This window comes from Tribolium castaneum, chromosome 1, assembly GCF_031307605.1.
Source record: "Tribolium castaneum strain GA2 chromosome 1, icTriCast1.1, whole genome shotgun sequence".
Taxonomy (NCBI): domain Eukaryota; kingdom Metazoa; phylum Arthropoda; class Insecta; order Coleoptera; family Tenebrionidae; genus Tribolium; species Tribolium castaneum.
Genome location: NC_087394.1, coordinates 21,715,788 through 21,740,463, shown reverse-complemented (window position 1 = coordinate 21,740,463; position 24,676 = coordinate 21,715,788). Strand labels below are relative to the sequence as shown.

Below are 24,676 nucleotides of genomic sequence, written 5' to 3'. Positions count from 1 at the left end.
ACCGCACATTTGTACGACGACAAATAAGCTCGTAATTGAATAAAAACGTAAAGGTGATAACGTCACTCAGTCCCAAGCTGAGCGGCGGACTGCATTAAGGTATAAGTAGTGGCGGTCAGCTCGATTTGCGTGTGCGTCATCAATTTCATTTTTTCATTACCAACACGAAACTGTAAAAAAATTATCAGAAACAATGCAAATTTAAACAGCTAAGGGCTATCTAAGGGTGGTATCCTTGAACATTAATTTACATGTGCACTTCGACAACACCGTCAAGTGTCACGAATTTGTCAACCTGACATTGACAGTAAATTATAGTCGTCGTCGCATGGTTGTCGAAAGTGTTATCGGTGTTAATCGCAACTATTTTCCGTTAGTTTATTGTGTTTTGTGATTTGCGTTTCGTTAGGTTTTTGATTCTACGTTTATTAGTTCTTGTTTTGTGAATCTGTATTTTTTGTAACAACTCATAATTTAAACACTTCGTAACCTCAAAAAATATTTGATAGTTTGTCACCGCTATCCCTGCTATGTAAACGTAGTGACAGAAATGTCAGATGACGCACACGCAAATGGAGCTGAGCGCCACCATAGTGCGTAAACGCTTATTTTGACCGAAGTTTGTGGTCGTGTTTAACCGAAAAAAAATCTAGTTATCCACGGTACAATTATTTAAATATAATTAATCATTGTGTAATTATTTACTTATTATGGTGGAAAGAATTAATATTTTCGACAAGTCAGCTGAAAACATAATTTTTGTTGTGAATCACCTATCTTACGCCTGGTATATTGCACTTATTTTTGCCATTTTAGATTATTTTCTCTAGAGTTTCGTTTATTATTTATTAATTAGGTGCGTAAATTATATAGTTAACTTCAGAGTATTTATTATTATTTTTGATTCGCTATGCACTGCGATTCGTTCGGTTCATTCTGTGTTGCAGTGCGTTTAGCTTAGATACAGCCACAAACACTACAAAACTCTGATTAGGAATTCTTTTCGTGACGGTCTGTTAGTAACTTAGTAAAAATCAGAACTAATATTATTTGAAACTCATTACGAGTATAAAATACGCTGATTGCACCTTACATTTTCATGTGAAAATGCCATAAACGAATTTGCGATTTTTATAGAGCAGGCATGTTCCAAAGCATTATAATAAAGCTGGTCAAATAACCGGATATTTGTAATAATTCAATGTCGACCCTTAAAATTCGGCTTCAACCATCAATAAAACTTGCAATCCTAAACTAATATTGCTGGCTGAAACCTAAATAATCAGTAAAAAGCGTAATAATAAGACGTTCGGGACCAACATTTTTTTCATTTCATTTTCAACCTTTTTCAAATGTATTTCATAAAGGGTAAAGTTTATTTTTGAAAATATGTTAGCTCTAATGTGGTGGTTATTCGTGGAAAAGACGTGACAAAGATCCTTCAAACTTATTTGCTACGTTTCGACCAAGGCCGTTGTCCTCTTCAGGCGGTATATTTCAAAATATGGCTGGATTTGATGTTATCTTCTGAGTATGTCCTTTATTTCCACGACTAACCACCACATTACATATATTTAAAAAAGACACGAATAAACCCAAGTTAGTTTTAATTCAGATTAGTAAACTGTATTTTAGGCAGCATTAAAGGTAATTCAGAATCGCAAGTTGTTTTTCAGAAGCGCACAACGCTTTAGTGTTTAGCTCAACAACTGAGACAGATATCGAAAAACGGTGTTCGACAGTTATTTTCAATCATATTAATCTATTAAAATCAGACAACTTGATATGTTCTCAACCATCTAAAGAGGCCTTTAAGTAATTCATCTTTGTCGGTTGTATTTCAGAAAGTGGTAACTGTAATTTAGATTAAATCATAATTAGGAAAGCGGAACTTACACTGCGTAAATTCTAATTTAGAAATACAGGGTAAGTAAATAATAGGTTACTTCTGATTTTTTTTAAGTATGCAACCAATAATACTGATTCCAGCTGGCCAGATCGGTAACCCTTAAAAAATTTCAAAATTAATCCACGATCACACTGTTCTGCGTATTGTCAAGTCTGTCTTAACATTTTGCTAAAATGTCATTATGGACTATTGTTATCTAAGAGATAAAAATCAAATGTTGATTCAATTAATGTTTTTAAAAACCAAACGAAGTATTCAAGTGGGAAGTGCAATTAGTATTTTTGGTTGCATCTTAGGACATGTCAGAAATAACCCACTATTGACTAACCCTAAACAATTTTTATTATTTTGAGTTTAAAACTAAACTCAAAATACCACAAAAAATCAAAGATGTCCTTGATTATCCCTGCGTTTCTTTGCTTGGTTAACCTAAAAGCTTTATCTTAAATTGTAACATATTTAACAATTTCTGCATTTTGATTTTACTTTGTATATAACATGATGTTTTGTTAAACATTTGGTACGCTAAATTACATGTGAGTTTTTCCTTAATACAGTTGAAAAAAGTGAAATATGAATTACAACTTACTCTTTCTGAAATACAGTTGAAAAAGGTGTACGCCATCTGGCGCAGCTAATGGAACTAACGAAAACGAGGACATTTCTACATCATCGCGCACCCTAGTATTTACATATCTGTACTTTTTACATTACTACATCAAATTCGTGTCTAGCAGCACGTGTTTTTTCCAACCTTTCTGTCGTAATGTAAAAAGCTTATTGACGTTACAACCTTCATTTTTCAAGAAAACTTAAATCAAAGAGACGGTTCTGATCCAAATTTTGGCACAGAATCTAAATACAAACTTGTTTTATTAAAAGACCGTCAGTTTCTAGTTCAATTTTTCATGTAGAAAATCGCGTTTGGTTCCTCAGTGTGACATCATCCCCTATTTTACTCGTATTATGTACTTCCAAACCGTTCAAACTCTTAAAGTACTAATAAAACTAGAAGAAAATATTCAATCTCCAAGGCGTATTAAAATAATACAGAATAAAATTAGAAAAATTTGAAGTATCCATTTAGTACATAAACTGATCTGATATGTTTTTGTAAAGGTTTTTTCGTTGTTATTACTATTATTATTATTATTTTCTGTTATACTTTTAGTAATGTCTTCATTGGGTTATATAAGCTGTTTCAAAACTACAAAAACGCCAACGTCGCATTTTTTCTCAAAACTAGCTGTTATAAATTATTCATGCACTTCAAAAAATTAATAGCTAATGTATGTAATTTATACTTTTAATGAAATTTATTTTACAATTTTATCAATCTTATTTAAAAAAATAATTCGATCAGTTTTGATACAGTTAATAAATACATATTTTACTCATTTCATTTAGTTTTTTTAAATTGTAAACAAACTGTACAATCTCCAAAAATCATTTGCAGGGCACTTTTTTTAATTTATCAAATACCTGTAGAACTCTAGATGATAACGTTAACTCAACCACATATCTAGATTAAAAAAAATAGTTTTATAAGATAAGAGGTTTTTCTTGTTTCCTGAAAAGTTAATAAACTTCGAGGTTTTGTTAGTAGTAAATTACCATTTCTTAAAAAATCAATTTTAATTTTTTCATTTAAATTTTAAATGTAGGTGACCATTCCCCGTACAATTCAACCTTTAAATTAAATTAATTACCTCACTGCCTTAACATAACTCCAGTCTGCAAGCCCCGTCAGAGGACCTTTCTGCTCCCTTGTCCTACCATGCACTGTCAACATCTTACACCCCGCTGAAACCAACATTTTCGCATAATCCACCGTTTTTTCCACACTTTCAAATCTCCTAACTTTGCAAGTAATCGGCACTTTAAGTCTCTGACTCAACAAACTCACTAAAACAACCCCAGTTCAGCTTTTTCTCCGTTAAATCCCTTAAACACCCACCAATTTCATGCAAGAGGGGCCACTCGTCTTGTAGAAATGCCCCATAGTGGCCCCTTTTGGCTATAGCTTGCGGGCATCCTAAGTTAATATCAATGGCACAGCAATGGTCCTGCGCCAGAAGGGCCGCTTCAAGCATCACTTTGGGGTCATTTCCGCAAAATTGCACGATTAAGGGTTTGTCAATCTCGCACGAAGCAAGGGCTTCATTGCGGTACTTTGCATCCCTGGCGAAAATTGCACTGTGCAACATCGGAGTGTAACATAATTGGGCCCCGTATTTTCGGCTCAGTAGTCGCCAAGGCAGTTCGCTGGCGTCCACCATGGGGGCCACAATTTTCGTAGGGGCACCGAGAGTGTCTCTCCAAAAATCCATGTTTTGAAAAACACGTTGCACATAACCTTAAACCTGACAGCTGTCATTGCTGTCAAGATTGATAGGTCACAATTGTCAAATTTCTGGCGCGTGATTTGAATGAATCTTTTTTCAAGATTTGTAAACATTTGAAAAATTCATGGGACTTTGCACAAGCTGGTGTAATTTTACGGTTATATCAGTTTCATGGAAATATGCAAGGTTGGTAAATATTTCGCAGTATTTTACTCATATTTGTATTGTTGCATCATTTTCGTTTAATTTGGTAATTTATAAAATGTGCACAATACGAGATTATGATTGTTCGGTGACTAAATGGAATGTGCATTTGCAACGTGCTGCATAATTTTTATGTGTTTATTTGTTTTTTGTTATTTCATTAAAATAATTTGTATGAAAAAATTAAAAGAAATTGTTAATGCGTCATTGTTCTCTGTAGTAGTAAAGTGTGAGGATTCTCTTTAAACATGAATTTTTTGTTTAGATTATTATTACAGCGATGTCATTCGAATAATCAGCTAAATTTAAATTCTTCGTTATACTATTGATTATTTAGTAAAAGTGCGCACGAACGCCTATACTTGCAGTTCTGGCTCAATGTGAATTCTTTAAGCTCAAATTACAATCCCGATAATCGATATTTTTTATAATAATAGTAATGAACTTTTCATAGACTTGTTGGAACCAGAAATTAACTCTAATCATATTTGTTAATCTAAAGGCCAAAGAGTGCTTTATATTTGGGGGCTAGATGATTTAGAAGGTCGTAAAAAAACAAATTACAAATATAATTATTTATTAACAATAATAAATTGATGAAGCACATTTATAAACATTAATAATAAAATAATTATTCAATAAATAACAGATAAATACAATAAATTATTAAAAAAGAAACATTTGTCTATGGTAGAGGTGCGTTCTAAATCAACATCGATACCACACTAGAGCTGATGGAGATTGATGATTTGTTTGTAACAGGTATTTGTATGCTTTCGATTAAATTTTATAGCTTCAGTAAGTCGTTATTGCTTCGATAATTTTAACCAATACGTATTTAAAAAGTGGACATAGCTTTTCTTGAGCGAGTCAATAAGACGGCAATATTTTTGAGTTAATTCGTTTATCATCGTTTATTTAATTCAGCAATTATCGTATTGACAAAAAACAATTTTCGTAAAATATTTTATATGTTTGTGTTCTAAATTAATTTAATATGCAAACTGTAAACCCTGATTTGGCAAACCCATGTGAAGAAAATCATGATCATATTTTTTACTCTGCTTTTTTATTTTTGTTGAACCTTGACCAACTTTACTGATTTGCCATAGATTTTGGGTTGTTATCAAATTATCGTAATGATGCCGACTATATGTCTTCCTTAAATATTGAATGAAGTTCTATTCAGTTGAACTGTTATATCTAGGTATTAATTATGTATTATTTAAAACTATTAAGTTCTAATTTATAATGATTTATTGTATGAATTTCTCTCGCTATTCATCAAAGAAAAGCCTGGTGATGTTATGGTAAGAACAAAACAGTTTTTTTTCGATTCTTGGACGTAATCAAAACACCATCTACTTATACATACCAATTTTATTCGTCTGGTTTTGTTTTATGACTTCAACGTATTTCAACAAATATTCACTTTTTCCTTTCTTTAGTGTAGAAAAGATGAATATTATGTTCTATGAATGCGAGTAGGAAAACAGTTTCATTTTTTTAAAAGAATTTTAAAATCGCATTTAAATAAGTGCTTTTATTGACAGATTTCTAAATGTACACAAAAATACGAAAATTACAAATGCTAATATACTTTTTTAGGCATAGGGCAATGGTGTTTTTTTTCAAATTGAAGGAATTGGACAAATTGTCTAAATTTTGCTAGAAATTATAGGTAATTTATTGACTAAAAATTACGAAATTAATAAATTTTTATTCTTACCACGATTTTCAGTTACAAAACAAGTAACTGCTAGTACAAACACAATTAAGTAGGGTCGTTTAATAATCTCAAAAATAATCTGAAATACCAGGTTTGATTAAAAATAGGTTAAAAAGGTCTATTTTTTGCATATGGAAGCTGTTTTCTTTCTGTTGGACCTACCTAAGGTGTCATAAATTTTTGCAATTTTTTTTTTCACAAATCAGCCTCACATTTTGTGTTTTTCATAAAAAAGTAAAGATATTTCCTTTCATTGTTAAGTTATATGTTTTTAAAGTATAATGCCTTTTTAGGTACCTTGTTATTTACCTTATTTCTGAATTTTTTTTTCATGTTGTAGAAACAACTACTGCTTTTTTGTGATCATACGAATATATTCTATTTTCACAACCTATTATACCAAATGTCAAATTATTAAAGACCCCAATTGCAAATCGTTTAAAAGTAGATCGACAAAATGTAACGCAATTACGTTTTTGAATTTGTGTGAAATCTGAAATTATGTGGTTTCAAAGCTCACAAACTGTTTGTTCCTAACTTCAAGTGTTTTGTGTAAAATGCTGTTGAATGTTTCACACTCATACCAAGCCCTAAGCCGAAGTGAATTGATCGAACAGTAACAAATCGATCTTCCTATATCACTTATCGTATTATTACAATCCCTCTTCAGTGACAGCAGTTTTTGGACGACTTGCACGGAACTCTGAAACTCGTCTTTAAAAAAAGAACTATCAAACTGAGTTTCATTGTTCCAGCGTTTTATGATTGTCGAAGAACACCCCTTACCCGCATGAATCGACTTAATTTCATTAAAACATTCCATATTAAAACTGTGAAAAATTTGGCATAAAAGTGCTCATTGCACAATTTTATTAAAGTGCTTCACTTTGAAGACATAACTTGACAATGGAAAGAGATATCTTTGTTTTGTTTTTTGTGATAGGCTCACAAAATATAAGACTTATTGAGAAATTTGTGAAAAAAGTTGTGTGCCAAAAAAGAATCAAGGCTCACCGAAAAGAGAACAGTTCTTCAATCAGAAATCCATTATTTGCCTAAAATTCCTTAACATTTATGCAGAAAAAACACCAAGTTGGGTCATCCTCGATTCGGCTCTGATAAGATTAGGACGAAAGCATATTAACAAGGTGGTCTACGATTGTTGTATTGTTTTTAGAAGTAAGAAAGATTACAGTAATAGTATGACCAATAGGAATAGGTACAACGTGATTCAAAAGCACCGTACAATCACTTGCATGGTTTTAAGAACCACTTAGTTACATTTGAAAGTGCAAACGACATATCTCAAAAAAAAATTGATTTGATATCGTTACATCTCTTCAAATTTTTCACTTTAATGTTCAATTTCTCTTAATCTAATAAGGTAAATTTATGTTTTTTTAATTAAAGACGTTAAAACATCAATCTACAATGATAAAAAAATAAATCAAGTATTAAATATTAACTAATTTTCGTAAGAACTTCCTACGCCTTCTTACGAAAATTAATTAATAATTAATGTTGGCTTTACTCGTATATTAGTTGTTTCACAACTATAAAAACACCAACGTGGCATTTTACCTAATTATTTTTTTTAATAAATTTGATGAAATTGAAATATAGTTATTAGTGATTAGATCTTTTATTGAAAGCACAAATTACATTAGCTATATATTTTTGAAGTGCATGAATAATTTATAATAGTTAATTTTAAGAGAAAATGCGACGTTGGCGTTTTTATAATTTTGAAACAGCTACTACCAAGAGGTAATAAGTTTTTGATGTCACTATGGATATATAAGGGACAACAGAGAAACGCAAAAGGGTATCTATGGTTTCAATTTCTTATACTGCCACAAGCTGCGTTACAGCGTTAAAGTGCATTGCGGCGTTGCCAGTATGTGCAATCTCTAAAACTTCGTAATTCGTATCTTCAAACCCATGCGGCATATAAAAATTCTAAAAGCACATCTGTGTTTCTTTTAATGTTTCCTATCACCATTTAAAAAATTGTCCGACCCTTTTGAATCACTGTGTATGTCATAGTTATAAATTATAAAGATACAGAGTGCCATTTTTTAAAAGTAGCCTTTCTGAATATATCGTAAAATTAACAAAAAAATTAGAAAATCCTGAGACAGGTCTATTTTTATTTACAGGGGAGCCACCTTTTAGTGAACTTTTGAAAGTTATAACACCAACCCTCTTTGTAATATGAATAACCTCTTTAAAGGTTTAAATGGCATCACATCCTTCGTGATACCTCAAACGACAGGTATTTTGACCAAGAATACAACTGTGCGTATTTTTTTGAGTTAAGATAATTTTTTATAAAGTTACATGGTGCTCAAATACTTGATAATACCGACTGTAAAACATTTGGTTTTTGCATAAAAAAATCAATAAACACTGCTGGCAGTCTTTTTGGATGCAAAAGTTCTAATAAAATGTTCAAGCCAAGAACAGCATACTAAGAATTTTTTCAAAATTCCCTAAATCTTTTTTTCTTTACGAGAATTATATATGTGTAAAACCTGATATGTAAAAATTAAAATGAATTTTTTTGCCTTGTATCATTTGTATAAATTCAACATTTATATCGAACGCTAAACAGCACTCTAAATTTTGTTACCCAGATATCCTCAAGATTTCCTTTGATTTAATAACGATTTCCTTTGTTTAAAATGATTTCCTCAATTTTGTATACCGATTTCCTCTGCGGTTAACCTCTCATTTTATATGATAAATACAAAGAAAGTAATATATGGGACGGAGGTTTCTTTGTGCGTGCCATTCACGAAAAGATTAATGATAATTGTGTGATACGATATTATGACAAGTTTCTATGATATGGTTCGTCCTGAAAGATATCGATTTTCTTGTATATTCGGAGTAACCAATGAATTGTTTGCATAATCACAGGCAGGTCAACGTATTTTGTAATTCTTTTTTTTTGAAAATTTACTTTGTTTTAAGCATACTGCAGACCGTAACAGCAATTTCAATTAAATAATTGAAAAATGGATAAATTTGCAAAGCTCTAATATGGTTGTACATTAGAAATGCCATCAAAAGCTGCTTTCATAAGAATAATTCCCCAGTCAATCTAACTTGCCACTTAACCCTTAATTGCGTGAGAGGTCACATGATTCCGGAAAGTCATAGGTCGCTCTAAGCATTCTGGATTCCGGCGGGTTATGGTTGATGTTTCTGGGTCATGTCGGTAAATCGTCTGTTGCTAAGGGCGGAAACTCACTACAACTTCCATCCTCGTCAACTAGCTAGTTTGGCACGATGTTGATGAAGGGCACACTGGCGGAGGGTCTTTAAAATGGACGCGTGCACGAGCCGCTGATGGCGGCCACGGTACAGTTCTGGTGGGACGGCGACGCGGGATTGGACAGCCCGCTCTCCCGGATGGGGGAGAGGGCCGGAGTCTTGGGACGGTGCACCACGCTGCGCCTCCGGCGGCGGTACTGGGACAGGGGGCGGCGGCCGCAGCGCTGCTGCTGCTGGAGGAGGGTGAGCGCGTTGGCCAGCTCCATCTCGCTGACGAGGCGCCGCCGAGGCGGGTTGGGCAGAGCGGGCAGCGCGTTCGCCCGCCGGGACACCTCGGGGTACGCCACTGGCACGAGGTTGTTGACGGTTTGGACAGTCTCGGGGGTGTTCGATGATTCATTCGATACAGGCACCACTTGGTTGTTTCTAGCTACGTGGGGGGATTGGCTGCGGCGGCGGTTCTGTCCCAGGTTACCTGCAGGTGCCAAAATCGAACCTTCGAGATCATTCCCAGTTTACTGTTTATACGTTGAATTTATGGATTCGACATATTTTTACATATTTACTCAGTACATTGTACTGGTGTGTCAACAGAAGCACCTAAACTGATCAATATTTAATCGAGCAATAATGATTTACGATTTATCAGAACTTCGCACGTTTTAAACACAATTAGATAAATAGGAGCTTTGTTAAAAATGGAAAATTTTCAATGTTTGCCCTTGATCAAATTGTGTTTTCATACACATATATATTTTCCATTACATCGATAATAAAATACAAACAATTCATACAACACTTAATTTACTTAAGTATTCTTTATTAAAAAACATGGAAAACCTTAAAATAGGTACTTTATAATGAATATTAAAGTAACCAATTTCTGCATGAAAACAACGGGCGTTACGCTTTAGCAGTTAAGCATTTTTGTTTGATAATCTAACTTATTACATAAAATATAAACTTTGCTGACTTTTTTCATTGATATGAACCTAATTATTTAAGTTTGTTCATAAATTACTTTATTTATGTAATTATGAAACTTTTTCCAAATTTATAAGTTTAAAGGCGGTTTTAATTAGCAACATATTTGAGATTAAAACCATTTGTCTTTATCTCTCAAAAGAAGCTCAAAAAAGTATCACAAATACGAAGACGAGTCAGTATTCTGTCGCACTTTTGTTATAATAATGTTGATATACTATACAGGCTGCTTCTTTTAATATATAACTTTTTAACTTTTAATATAAGTAGAGCTTTAAGATTTTGTACACAATCTAAATCGACCATTCTAAGTCCAAATAAATTATTTTCAAAATGGCTGAATTTCCGGAACTACAAGAAACTTTGAAATTTTATAATAGTGATGTTATACTGTCATATTATAACTTTATAACCCTTATTTACAAAAGTAATGAAAAAGTAATGGTACATTATTATTATTGCTATACAGGATGTATCAGGAATATTAGTGGTAATTTTACAACCACTTTTTTATACATATAACATTTTGAAAATTCTTATATACTTATTATTTTTACTGTTTTCCACCTTACTTTTGTATATCAGGGACCAGGATTCATAAAAGACTAATCTCACTCGTTTTTGAAACTTGGATTCGTGCTTTAAGATCTTATGAAACGAGTTTTTTTTAACAAGTTTTTTGTAAATTGTCCCCTTTTTGTCGTTTTTAAACAAAAATTGTTATTTTAATCGATACTCGGTAATGTCTCAATTTTGAAAGTGAAATGTAATGTGAATGCACTGATTTTACGGCTACAATGAGCTAAACAGATTTAATTTGGGCTTCATGGAGAATGATTATCATTCTTAAAAGCTTTAATTTATTTAACTTAGTTCATAGTCTTTCTGCATGTCTGTTGCGAGTTAAATTTAAAAGAATTAAGTGAATGAGCTGAAATTTTGCACACACACGTAATTTTCGTGACAAAACAATAAATTTTAGTTTAAATAATAATTTATAAATAATTTACAATTGTTATTATAAACAATTATCAAGATTTCGGCTCCTAATTGAAGTACGAAAATAAAACCAATGGCAAGCAGAAAAGATCCTTTGGGCTGGTGTCGTTTGTGAAGATAAACTCAACTCCAAGGATATTAACGTCTAAAAGCTTATTTTTTATAGAGGGTGTAAGCGACATAAGTACATTAATTTTAACCAGTGGTGGAACTCACTAAGACAAACACTTTTTTTATGTACCATTTTTTCAAAATCGCATTTTTTTAAATCATTTTTCCCTTTACAAATTGACGAGCCTTTTATAATATGCTCCAACAAAGAAAAGTAATAATAAAAAATAGTCGCAACCAACGGTAACAGTTTCATACAGTAGTCTTGTCGACTAGGTAATTTTGCTTCCAGTAGCGTATAAGAAAATTATGTGCAGTTTTAAATTAGTTTTAACTCAAAAACTAAAACGTTTTGAGAAAAAAGTTATTAGGAAAAATTTTTCGTCTTGACGAGTTCTATTACCAGTTAAAATTTATGTACTTATTTGATTTACTGCCAGTAGGTACATGCGTAGTGTCCGTGGCAATACGATAAAATAACTTTAATAAATGCACAGAGAAGGTAAAATATAAAATATCACGTCGATAAAGATGAGATTCTATAAAACGCCTTTTTTTTTTCCTCGGTTTAAACTACCTTTAAATTTTTGAATTCTAAATTTGAATTTTTCGTAGCGAGAAATGGTCTACACATTTGAGACACAAATAGCAAAACATGAACAAGAGTTGTGAGTGTTAGTAAAATCGATAACGTTATTTTTAATCAAAACATTTAATCTCATGACCAAATTTAAACGTAACATCGATCTAAAAGCATGTACAAGTAAGCATGCAAGAAATAAGTACCAAAAAAGCAGTGACAAGAAATAAATTTCTTACTTAAAATATTAATTTTCTTATTTCATTTTAATAAAATTTAATTAAATGCAAGAAAAACGTAATTATAAAATCAATAAAGGGTAATTCAAAATTGTAATGTTATTGTGTTAAACGTAATTTTTCCCTTTTTTAAAAGCCGGCAATGTTTTCTGTTAAATATATCCAAGAAGGGGGACCGCCAGGGGCCTTGGTAATTGTAACCTTAAGAGTCGGAAATTTTAAATTTTCTTTTCTTTTTCTTTGTGATTTATAATAACTAATAGGGTAAGATTAAATATGGAAGAACGAGCAAGGGATGTGTTGAGAAAGTCCCTGGTAAATTAAACTACTTATCCGCACCTGATTTCGGGCTGGTTTTCTTTTTGAACGTGGTCTGTGAGGTGCTCAGGTTAAAATTTAATTTGCAGAGACTTTGAAAAATTGGACTGATATTTTGAAACACTACAAAAGAACATGCTTCGGATATGATATCACTAAAATATCAAAAAAAAAACAAATCAAGAAAATGCTAATAAATACTGACCTGCCGTTGCACTTTGCAACAATGAGAGAAATTATTGTATTTCATTTAAGATCTTAACTGGGCAATATGAATTTTTACTCGTTATCGGTGGCGCAAAGTAATGTTATAGTTTCTTTGGTTGTGCCATAATTTTTACAAAGGGCGTCAAATCTCAGTGTGCTTTAATACTTATGCTGTTAAAAGTTTTTTTTATAAACTTTCCAAGAAAACAGAACCCATTTATTTCTTTTTTTAACAAAATAGCAGCCAATTTACATTGTGACATTTTTTTGCCCCACTCTATACAGTGCGATCAAAAATCCATCTTTCAGGTCCACTTAAGAACTTGTGTTGCATGTCAGTGTTGACTGCAATATAATTACCTATGTCAAAAAATTATTGTATAAAAATCAAAATAATGATCCAAGCAACTTGAATTATTCTGTGAAACTCTCAAAACATCCTGAAGAAATAACTGAAGAAGTAAAATGTCATTAACCGTGGCAGTGCCGAAACTAGGTATAGGCAAAGTAGGCCCTTGTCTAGGGGCGCAGCCTCAAGGGACGCCAAAGTAGGTATAACTTTGTTTTCCAAATTCCAATTAAACAAAAATTTGTGCAACCTTATAAACAATGATTTTGCAGAAGCGTTTGTTTTGGAAAACTCATTTTGTAAAGTTATACCTTTATACTTTGTTTAGTTGTTAATTATTTTTAGTTCTGATAATTCTTCAATAAGAGATTAAATAGTCTTTGCTGGTTAAGCTACTGGTATACTACAAGAATTAGTTCAGTTTGCATTTCATCGGCAAAATGGCTTTAGGCCTTTTGACTCGTGTGACTGAGTCTTTAGTGTGTTAAATTTGAGTTTCCAATGAACTAGAAAAATTGGCTTAAAAATGTCAAAGAGAATAAATAAAAAACCGTTAGGGCCGTTTTCTAAAAAAATTCCTGAAAGCAGACAATTAGAGCGAGCTAGCGGTGCAAACCGGATGAACCCGGGCAGATAATTCTTATTAAAAAGACTATACTCGTAGAGGTGAGTTTTATTTTTGTTTCTGTACTAGTAACAAGTGCATAATAATAATAATAATAATAATAATAATAATAATAATAATAATAATAATAATAATAATAATAGGCCTTTATTAAAGAAAAATAAAATATAAATAAATAAATATACAAATTCTGTGGAGCGAAGTCTTGCGAAAAATTTTTTTTTCAAAATTAATAAAACTGATGATTAAAAATTAAAATAAGATCGTGTATGGCACGAAGACGTCAGTCAGGTTTAAGCATTATAAACAAAAGTTAAATTAAACTTATGATGAAAAATAATAAATAAGTTTGCCAGGTGTAAGTAAGAAAGGTTTCTTTAAAAATTTCAATATTTGGATTAAATTTAACGGATTCCTACAATATTATTATTGAATTGTTACATATAATCTTATTTTTTCTATTATTTATGTCTTTATATTCAATTATATGCACATAGACTAAATCTCAAATTGGAAATTAAATGCGCACCTATTGTTTAAGTAATTTTAAGTATGCCTTTAATAAGTTGAGATCGGGACCATTTCTCTTTTTTCAGGTTTTCATAGTCTATAATGTCTCTAACAGAAATTATAATATGTAGCAATCTAGTATTAAGAAAATTATGCTTAAAGGCGCCAAACTGAAAACTCGCCTATAGTCAACTAATTACCTAGTGTCGGCACTGAACCGTGGTAAACCTTGGTAATAATTTTCTAAATTAATTTATTTTATCTGATAAAAAATCTTGTAAAAGCACTCCCGCACTTACTTAAAACTCTAAAAAGAACTCTTAGCTTGGCACTGGACCAATGGCCGTGCGTCCTATGCGGGCGGCCCTCGATAGCGGGTATTCCCTTATTCTTCATTTTGTGCTTGCAAATGTTCATTAAACACCTCGGTTCATTGGGACTATCCGGACTGTCCGGCACTGCTAAGCAGCAATTCCACTTGGTCCTGAGTTTTTTCGGTTGGCGAAGTGGCATCTCCGGCGCCACCGAGTTTCCCACGCACACCTGGCAATCCTGGGGCGTGGTGGGCGGCGTCGGCGTCGGCTCCGCACAGTTGGAGAACGTCTCCTCGAAAACGGTGCACGTCACCAGCGTGGTGCGCGTACGGCTGTCGCAGTGCAGGTTGGCCGGACGGTGCCTCAGCGTGGGACAGCGGAAGCCGGTCTCCTCTTCGGACTGCTGGCCCTACGATATGATAACAAAAATATTGATGTTAGCGCATCTTTTTAATTTTTGGGATTTTGTATGCTGGCAAGAAATAAGCATACAGTGTCTAGATCGCGGACACCTCTTCACAGCGGACATTTTTGTAGGAACGTAACAAATGCAACGGTCCTTCTGTATAGCAAACGCTGCCAATAAAACCACAGGTCAATATACAGGGTGCTCAAAAACTGGCGCACCAACTCAGTGGTACGTTGTTGAGAAGCATGTGTAGATCACGAGAAAAATCTTGAAAAAATTCCTAAAGTCATATTTTAAAAAATCTAGAGCTACAAACTTATTTTGTTAACTTCTTAAGTTTTCATTATTTTTTAATGTTTTTATGTTTCACACTAAGTAATCGTTCCCTAATACAACGATGAATAACTATTTTTAAATTTCCTATCAGATTTTAGCAGTTTTTTTAATTTAAGAAAATTAAAATTTATCAAAAAAATCACAGTTTGTAGATGTGCCAACGCTGGGAATTATTTCCTAGGAAACCGTTTCAAAAATAATTTATTTTTATTGTTGATCAAATTCTATTGCGATTATGACTGTTAGACAACGTTGCCACAATTCATTTATTGAAAATTCGTTATTTATCAATAACTTTAATGCAAACAATTTTTTTACTATTTTTACCTTTATATGTAAGCAATTCTTTACCACACTCCATTGAGTTGGTGCGCCGGTTTTTGAGCACCCGGTAGGTTCGGTGACATTGATGAAAATTTTTTGAATAGTAGTCTTTTATTTCCTGAGTAACAAAATGCATTTTGTTTTTTGACAACACGTACCCTTTATTTATTGCATTTGTTACCAATAATTTGTTTAATTTTTATAAAACAGGCTAGTTCCTCTTTATATTAGCGATAAAAGCTCAGATCAAAGTAGTAAGCGTTCCTATATGTTTACATAAATGTTTATTCATTGTTTAGTTGACAATTTATTACCAAATAATTACCACTAGTTACCAAAAGTAGAAGTTATTTTGAAAAATGAACATCAAAACATTACACCGTAGGCGTTTAAATTCTCCTGACCATTTGGTAAAATCGCAAGTAAAATACACCATTTCGCACATAATTGAGGTCTGTCTTGCACATTTTGGTTCTTGCGACGTTTTCATGATGAGCGATTAGTGCAATTACTGCTTACCTTTAAAACGCGAGACTAACGTCTCTAATAAAAGAAAATGTTAATTTTAATCTTTTATCGTAATAACTTGACTTTTTTAATGTTCCTAATGTTGATTTATTAATATATTGTATGATCAAAATAAAATAAAAATTAAACAGTTCAATTATTGTCAGTATTCTTTTGCTTTAACATGGGTATCAGAACGAACTTGGTAACATACGAATGATACGCGTCAGATATTTTTGTGAAAGTTTTTGAAATCTGATTGAAAAATGATAAACATGGAAGGTAGTTACCGAAAAATTGTTCAAATTTGTTGACCTGTGGAATTTTCCCAGTTACTATAATGTCATATCAATTTACCTCTTAAACAGACGGACCGAAAAATTGGAAGAGTAAGAATGATAATTTGTTACACGGATTCCAAGCTCGTTACGAAGGTTTTTCGAACTTGATCGTGGTTGTATTCATGGATGTTCATTTTTGCAAAAAATTTTCCAAATCAAATTACTCGAATCAAAACATCCATGGATACCACCCCTTCGGTCAAATTCGGAGAACCGTCGTAATGAACTCGCAACGCAAGTTTAATAATTTATTAAAAAAAACACTAGTTCAAAAACAAATTTTTGAATTATAAGTAACTTTTAAAGCATAATATTTTACAAAAAAAATCGCCGTAGTAGGGTGCAATTTAAAAAAAATAATTTTTTGAATAACTTGTAAACTAAAATGAATTTCGAAAAAAATTATTTTAATAAATTTTCACATTTTTAAAGTAAAGTTAATGTACTAATTAGTTTTTTCGTAAGAAGCCTAGTTTAGGCACTAAACGCTTGGTTCTATACTTTTCCTAATGGTGCAAATAAACCAATGTGCTTTAAATAACGTTGATAAAAATGTAAAATTGTTGATTATTAGATCGGTCAGTGAAACCATAAATTACATGAGCTGCTAATTTGCATGAATAATTTATAATAGTTAGCTTTGAAAGAAAATGCAATGTTGCTAATTTTATTGAAGTAGAATAGATATTCCTCTTTTATATGGTGCACTATAAAGTGTAACGGAGTACAAGGGGACTATCTAAACTTTGCACTTTGTTGGTTTTGTTTTATAATTTTTTTTTTGGAAAACCAATAGTGTCATTCGATACGTTAAAGTATAGTTTTTTAAGTTTGTATGTTGTATGATAAGTTTGGAGTTAAACTGATGACATGAAGACAAGAAAGCGAACTTTCTTAGATAGAGAGAATTTTGAAATTTTTTGCCACCTGCACAGGAAAAAATAAGATTCGAAATTTTGCTTGGTTTTCGGCGTAAATTAAGACCTAAAGAAATATTCGATGAAGCAAAATTGATTTGGGATAAACGTCCTATCTCTAGTGACTGTTTTCCAAGTAAATCCAAAAAGAATCCAAACTACATATTGTTATATCTGCTTAAAATTGCTAATTAGAAAAATTAACAAGTGCCACACCATGCCTCCTATAAAAAGAAAGGTAGATACGATAATTGTCCCTAGCTTTAATTCAGATTTTAGATACAATTCGAGCCTCTAGTTATCGATTAAATTGTTGACAACTTGCCAGATCCACTATTATCAATAGAGCATTTACTTAATTTTCCGCTAGCCGACGAGAAATTTTTTGAGTCTGATGGAAGAATTAGTGGTACATTGTGCCCGCAAATCTTATGTCCCAACAAAGTTGAATGTTCACCTGAAAGCTGAAAGGCCAATCGCTTTAGAAACACGCTAGGATATACAGGATGTATCAGAAATACTTGTGTTAATTTTATCACGTAATAAAACTCATCAAGTACAACAACATTTCTATAAAACATTTTGCCAAATTCTTAAATATTATTTTGACTGTTTTTCTCCTTTCTTTTATGCAAATGAGCCGGTCAGTGTTTAATAATTAGTTTGTATTCATAGCAACAATTTTCATTGTTGTTTTAAATTGTTTAAATTGCCCGTTCATGCACTCTTATTTTTGTAGCCACAGGAGAGTTTCATTATGTTTTCTTTTAACTAAATATGCAAAACTTTTATTAAAAAGTTACAAATAAAAAAAAGTTTTATTTGTTGATCTTTGTTAGACGTTAAAATTAACACAGCTATTATTTCTAATACACCCTGAATAGTCTAGAGCCACGAATTTTGAAACGCATTCCTTCTGTTTGCTTGCGGAACCACCGTTAATAATTGAAAATGTTATAAAAAATACACAGTCATTATTAACATATTTATCAACACAAAACTGTTTGGTAAATTTGGCAACATCGTTACTACCTACTTGAGTGCTTTTGCCAAACCTATAATTTAAGTGTAGTGAAGTATTTGCAGTTGTAACTAGGAATTTTTTTACTGGGTTGTCAGATCAATTTTTTTAAAAAAAATACAGTTTTAAAAATTTGAAATTGATGATTATTATAAATAATTTTCATTTTGCTGATGTAGAAGAGTAGAAGTCCCTTTCTTGGGAATATCACCGATTAAAAATATTTTAATAAATTAAGAGAAAAAAAATCTGCATTTTGCTTCTAATACTGCTAAGAATAAGCAATTGAGAAGAATTTTTTTAACTAAATTAAAAATTTACACGGCATTTTTCTATACACCGTGTATACGGTGCACTTTGACAAACTATTCGGTAAGTTTAAGTTCAATTTTATCATTACGGTCGTTACACAGAATTTATTTTGGGCTTTAAAAATAAAGTGGTTTTGTCTTGGTCACGTCTGTGTACCTGCGGTGGCGTAGGCTGGGTCTGTCTCTGCTGCCGAATGTACTCATAGGTGGTGAGGCCCAGAAATGAGATGTAGATGTGGAAGAAGCATAGGTGGAGAAGCAGACCCGCTGTTATTGCTGCGAGGATACCCAGTGCGGCTACGACGGCGAGGAAGGCGGCGTCGCCCGTGGGCAGTGAAGAGGTGTGTGGAGCGGCTGTTGAGTTTTCAGCCGTGAGAAGGCCCTAGGGGAAGGGAGTTTAATCGAGTTTCATGCGACGGAAGTAAAAAGAACGAAATTAATTCGATTTCTTGAAGCGAGCTAAATTAAGGACAGGGTCAGGAACTGTCGGCAATAAAAGCGGAAAGGTTACAAGTACACGAGGAATTTCATTAAGGCTCTAAGTGATGAATTTAATACACTAATCACATAAAATTCTGTTCTGTATGTTTTGTTACGGTTTTGTACTGTTTAATTGCAAACTTTTCTTGTAAAATGTAAGCCACCTTACTATTAATAAATCAGTCATTTCATTTATTCACAAACTGTTTTTTTTTATTCATGACTGCCAGTTAGAAAATTCTGTACAAAATTTAGAATCTAGATATATTCTTTTACTATTGATCGTATAGTGATTATTTGGGAACAATCTTTATTTTTATCAGAAAGTCATAATGTTTCAGGTGCGATTACTTGTAAGAACATAATACAGTAACTTCAAAGCTTTGTAACTTTAACCCGAAAAACATACATTGGGTTTGCTCACCCTACATTTTATCAAATATTTGTAAATAAAAATATCTCAAAAAATACGTATGTCACTACTTTTTTAATTAAGAAGAAAACCTGCTCAGTAATTAGTTCGAGTTATTAGGGTTTCACTGTATTATATTTGAAGTATCTGCTGATCAGTTGACAACTGTTTTGTTTCTGGTTTAATGAAATAACGTAAGCAACCCGAAACAAGTTTTTGTGTAAAAAATAAAAATTTATCAAGTCAAGATTATTTGAAGATATCGAGTGAAAATTCGGAGACCAAGCGAGTTTTGATAAAAATGAGTTCAACCTCAAAATATCAAAGTTGTATTTTTTTACACTATTTACGATACCAGTCTTTATGATTAATTTTTGCAAGAAATTTATTTCAACAAATTTGATCCGGGAGTTACACAAATGCATTAAAAAATTCTCCCGGCGCATCCACCATTTTTACATATTTCACATTAATTTAGATCGAGTTGTACAAGGTAAATTGAAAAGCGATTCTTTGTAAAAAGTAGTTAATACACAATTATCCGGTAACTTTGACACTTTAGTGGTCTAATTTGGTGACGTGACTAGTTAATTTAACGTTTAACTGTAATTAATTTATTGACACTTCTCTAAAGCGACCCAAAATTTGTAAAGCATTTAAAGAAAGATTGTAGAATTATTAAAATAAATTTGTGAGAAAAAAACTAAACAAACTATCATTAGGGTGACTCAAAAGAACCACATCATCATTAGGGTTGCTTTTAAATTTACTCACAAAGTAAAATGAAGTATAGTAGCTGTTTCAAAACTATAAAAACGCCAACGAAGCATTTTTTCTCAAAATTATTTGTTATAAATTATTCATGAACTTCAAGAATATAATAGCTAGTGTAATTTATACTTTCAATGAGAGATTTAATCATTAATAACTATTTAATCAACCTTATTTTAAAAAAATATTTAGCAAAATGCGACGTTGGCGTTTTTATAGTTTTGAAACAGCTAATATATACTATTTACCTACCAGACTTACCGACTTTAGACAATAATTGAAGGGAATAGGTAAAAAACGGCCTCAGTCCATCTAAACTAAGATCACAAGTAATCAAATTCAAAGGTTTCTAAAGTGGACACATAAGTTTTTTTCTGTTTTTTTCTTTTTTGCTCTGTACTTAAGACAGTTTTGCTATTTCCCGCTTAAATTATCTAATAGTTTTTTTAAAAACTACAATATTACCTACAACCCTACCTCATTTTCTTAAACAAGTGGACAAAGTCATTTTCCCCCTGTACCCTTCAATAAAATGTCTTCGATCGGTAAAATGTCTTTTTGTACTCATAGCTTTTAGATAGTTATTTCCCACACGCTTCAGCGTGTGAAGAACAAATTTCCCTCACTGCGGTGTTTTTTACTTTGCAACAATGGCTAGGGACATGTAATAGGTTGGTATCGCTACCTTTGAGATAAAAACGATTATTTTTTTACGATACACGACAGCTCATGTCAATTTTTTGATTGTTAGCAAACAAAACTAAGTTAGAAAAATCATTTTTTTGAGAGATTCCTTACAAAAAATTAACTATTACCGTTCATGTTACTCAAATTAAATGGGCTCTAAAAGTAAGATGAATAAGTTAAAATCAAAGCCACATTTGCACTATACCGGGTGCTCAAAAACCGACGCACCAACTCAATGGAGTGTTGTAAAGAATTGTTTATATATAAAGATAAAAATAGTAAAAAAACTCTTTGCATTAAAGTTATTGACAAATAACGAATTTTAAATAAATGATATGTGGCAACGTTGTCTAACAGTCGTGATCGCAATAGAATTTGATCAACAATAAAAATAAACTATTTTTGAAACGGTTTCCTAGCAAATAATTCCCAGCGTTGGCACATCTATAAACTGTGATTTTTTTATGAATGTTAAATTTTTTAAACTAAAAAAACTGCTAAAGTCTGATGGGAAATTTAAAAATAATTATTCATCGTTGTGTTAGGGAACGATTACTTAGTGTGAAACATAGAAATATTAAAAAATAATGAAAATTAAAGAAGTTAACAAAATAAGTTTGTAGCTCCAGATATTTTAAAACATAACTTTAGGATTTTTTTCAAGACTTTTCCCGTGATTTACACATGCTTCTCAACAACGTACCACTGAGATGGTGCGCCAGTTTTTGAACACCCTGTATGAAAGATGGTTTTGGACTTCAAAGTTCATTTTTGGACTGTTTTGAGATTGCACACGGCGGTACGTTACAGTCGTAACTAACCACTAGTATAGCCACTAGTCAGGCACTTTCATACTGAAAAAAAAAGCAAAAAAATTCTTTCATTTAGATATTTTTTTGATTTCGTTGAAATAGTCTATTCCAGTTTACACTGTAGCAAGAACAATGTTAATTGGAGCCGTTATTCATGGTAGTGTTCCACTGAGTATTAGTGAACTCAAAATACAATAAATATGAGCTTTCCAGTGACTAGCTACCTTTTTTCTTTTTATACTTTTTTATAAATTGAAGCACCCGAAATACTGAAACTCTTGCAACTACGGTAATAAAAAAAGATTTTTCTTGGTGCAAGTGGTTAGTGAAGTTAGTGATAATTCTTCAAAGACTGGTCAAATATTGAAACAACACGGCCAAAAAAACACAATCCAAATTTGATTTCATGAAATTTAATTTTCACTGGTATTAAAAAAATCATGCCTTCGACAGTAAACGTTTTTTTAAAATGCATTGTTTGTTTAATTGGGTTATTTTTTTTATGTACAACACTTATTACAAGAATTATTATCTATTATTCCTGAAAAAATTTTTACAGCCACTTCCCAATAATGATGTTCATAATTACGAAATTTTAATTTTAACAAAGCTAAAATTTCGTAAAATTGTATCTAAAATTTTATTAATAAGAAAAATTTATTTTTAGCAATATTTGTTCTGTAAGTCATAATTCACTGACAAATATTTTTCATGGTGGACGGCACTTTTTAGTCAGGTGCAAGTTTCCATGGTTACCCTGCAATAACACTTTACTTACAGTTCGTGGGCTGTAAGTAAATATTACCTGTGATATTACATACTACTAACGTATGTCACTTGAAATATACCTTCAACACAGTATGGAAGCGTTGATTTAAAGTGATGACTTAAAGTGATGTTTTTTTGTTTTGTATTCCTAACACAAATGCCTCACAAATTTTTAATTTCACAACAATCTGACGTTTAATGATTTTTCATAAAAATACATCCAGAAAATGTTTTACTTTTTCGTATTTGTGCGAGTATTGCTAAAAATAGCTTACTAATCTCAAAATGTAAGTTCTTTTTTTGGTCGAAAATGCAATATTAAGAATCTGAGAGTATCAAGGTTTCCTCAGCGTTCGAGACAAAAAAAAAACTTACAGTTTCTGGTACGTAATATATTATTTGTTTTTTGGTTTTTGGCGGTTTTCACTCTGTACCTCGGTCAGTTTGTAGTCTTACGTATAACTAAGGGCGAACTTCTGAAATCCGACTTAAAATTTTTAAGACGTAATTTATTATTTAGAAAGGACTTCTGTGGATAGGTACTGATAACAACAGAACAGGGTTTTTGAACTTTATTTTGCAAAAAAGTAACAAAACCTGTTAATAAGCTTAAAGGACCTATAGTGCACATAGTGTTTGATAATACGAAAAAGGCGAGGCGGTGCAAAACATGCATGAAGCTGCATCAGAAGGCGGTTGCATCGTGCCGTGTTGTAGTACCTGCAACTTATCGGTGTCGATCCAGTGCGAGTGATGCAGCGCCAGTTCGGCTATGGCGAGGATGGCCACGAGCGCGGCGGCGGCGACGGCCGTTGAGACACACATGAGAAAGGGCGCGTAATTGCGTCCGCCCACACAGTGGTTGAGCCACTTGCAGTGGTGGTCGAAGTGCTGCACGCACTTGTTGCACGCGCTGCAGTGCTTGGTCCTGGGGCCGGAGGTGCGGATGGCGCACAGGTGGCAGCGGCCCTCCTCGATGACGTGCGCGTGCTTGGCGCGGTCCAGCTGGGGCACGGGCTGGGGGCGGCGCGCCCGCAGCGCCGGTTCGGCGGGGTCGAGGAGCGCGGCGGCGAGGTGGGCCGCCAGGTGCAGCAGCAGCAGCGCCGAGAGCGCCGCCACACAGGCGGGCTGCGCGTGCGCGGGCAGCGCCGGCACCACCACCAGGAAGCCGCCCGCGGACAGGACGGCCGCCACCAGCCAGCCCGACACCTGCAGGGGGTGCAGCGGCAGCTGGAAGCCGTGCTGGCGACGGAGCCGCGGCACGGCCTCAGCGTTCAGCATCGCTGTCCATGGCGCGGCGGCGGCGTTCGGCGGCGACCTACACTCTGACCTGACACGACGCGCTCTCACGTGCGTACTGCCAGAGTGGAGTGGACGCCGGATTATCGACCGGGGACGTCGCAGGAGCGCCGCACCCGCCACCACCTACGTGACGTCGCCTCGCTGCACTAGCGGACACTCATTCCTGCTGCTGCTGCAACGCTTCAATAACTCAACTGACACGCTTCACACTTGATGGACCCAATAATTCATTGCTGCGGGTTATGGGTGGTGCATTTCCCACATGCCCGTAACTAATCTATGCGGGAAGGAACGCCACATTTACCTACGTGATAAAATACTATTGCAAATCATTGCTCACTGTTTAGATACTGGAACAAACAAATAAGGTTATACAGGGTGCTTTTTTAAAAACGAGCCACCTTAAATATTCCAGAAAAAAAAATTGAGAATCCTGAAACAGGTTAATGTTTATTTTCAGTGGTCACGTTTCAGTGTACTTTCGAAAGTTGTAACACCAAGCCCTTTTGTAATATACTCAGTGTCATAAAAATTGCAACACCAAGAAGGAATAGGAATTTTTTGATGAAACATGGA

The 24,676-nt window shown here is 33.3% G+C and overlaps 2 protein-coding genes across 2 annotated transcripts in view; both read right to left on the bottom strand.

The window, feature by feature from the left end:
• Dus1 (Dihydrouridine synthase 1) overlaps positions 1-4,301 on the bottom strand; it is a 69,319-nt gene extending 65,018 nt beyond the window's left edge. The window contains exons 1-2 of the mRNA XM_962446.5: positions 3,867-4,301; positions 3,619-3,814 (exon numbers count right to left, since the gene is read on the bottom strand). Coding sequence (XP_967539.1) covers positions 3,619-3,814; positions 3,867-4,239 — 569 coding nt within the window. The 5' untranslated portion in view covers positions 4,240-4,301. The remainder of the gene's footprint in view (positions 1-3,618; positions 3,815-3,866) is intronic.
• A 717-nt stretch (positions 4,302-5,018) lies between these two features.
• Positions 5,019-24,618, bottom strand: LOC107397563 (uncharacterized protein). Its single transcript, XM_064357144.1, has 4 exons — positions 23,519-24,618; positions 19,026-19,250; positions 14,688-15,111; positions 5,019-9,941 (listed from the first exon to the last, which is right to left on the bottom strand). The coding sequence occupies exons 1-4, from the start codon at positions 24,077-24,079 to the stop codon at positions 9,514-9,516; spliced, it is 1,638 nt and encodes a 545-aa protein (XP_064213214.1). The 5' UTR covers positions 24,080-24,618; the 3' UTR covers positions 5,019-9,513.
• Between the last annotated feature and the right edge of the window lie 58 nt (positions 24,619-24,676).

Coding starts and splice junctions, on each gene's coding strand:
- LOC107397563 (XM_064357144.1), bottom strand. CDS start 24,079: ATGCTGAACGCTGAGGCCGTGCCGCGGCTCCGTCGCCAGCACGGCTTC. Junction 19,251..23,518: donor TCGACACCGATAAGTTGCAG/GTACTACAACAC, acceptor CCCTTCCCCTAG/GGCCTTCTCACGGCTGAAAA. Junction 15,112..19,025: donor CCCAGCCTACGCCACCGCAG/GTACACAGACGT, acceptor ATCATATCGTAG/GGCCAGCAGTCCGAAGAGGA.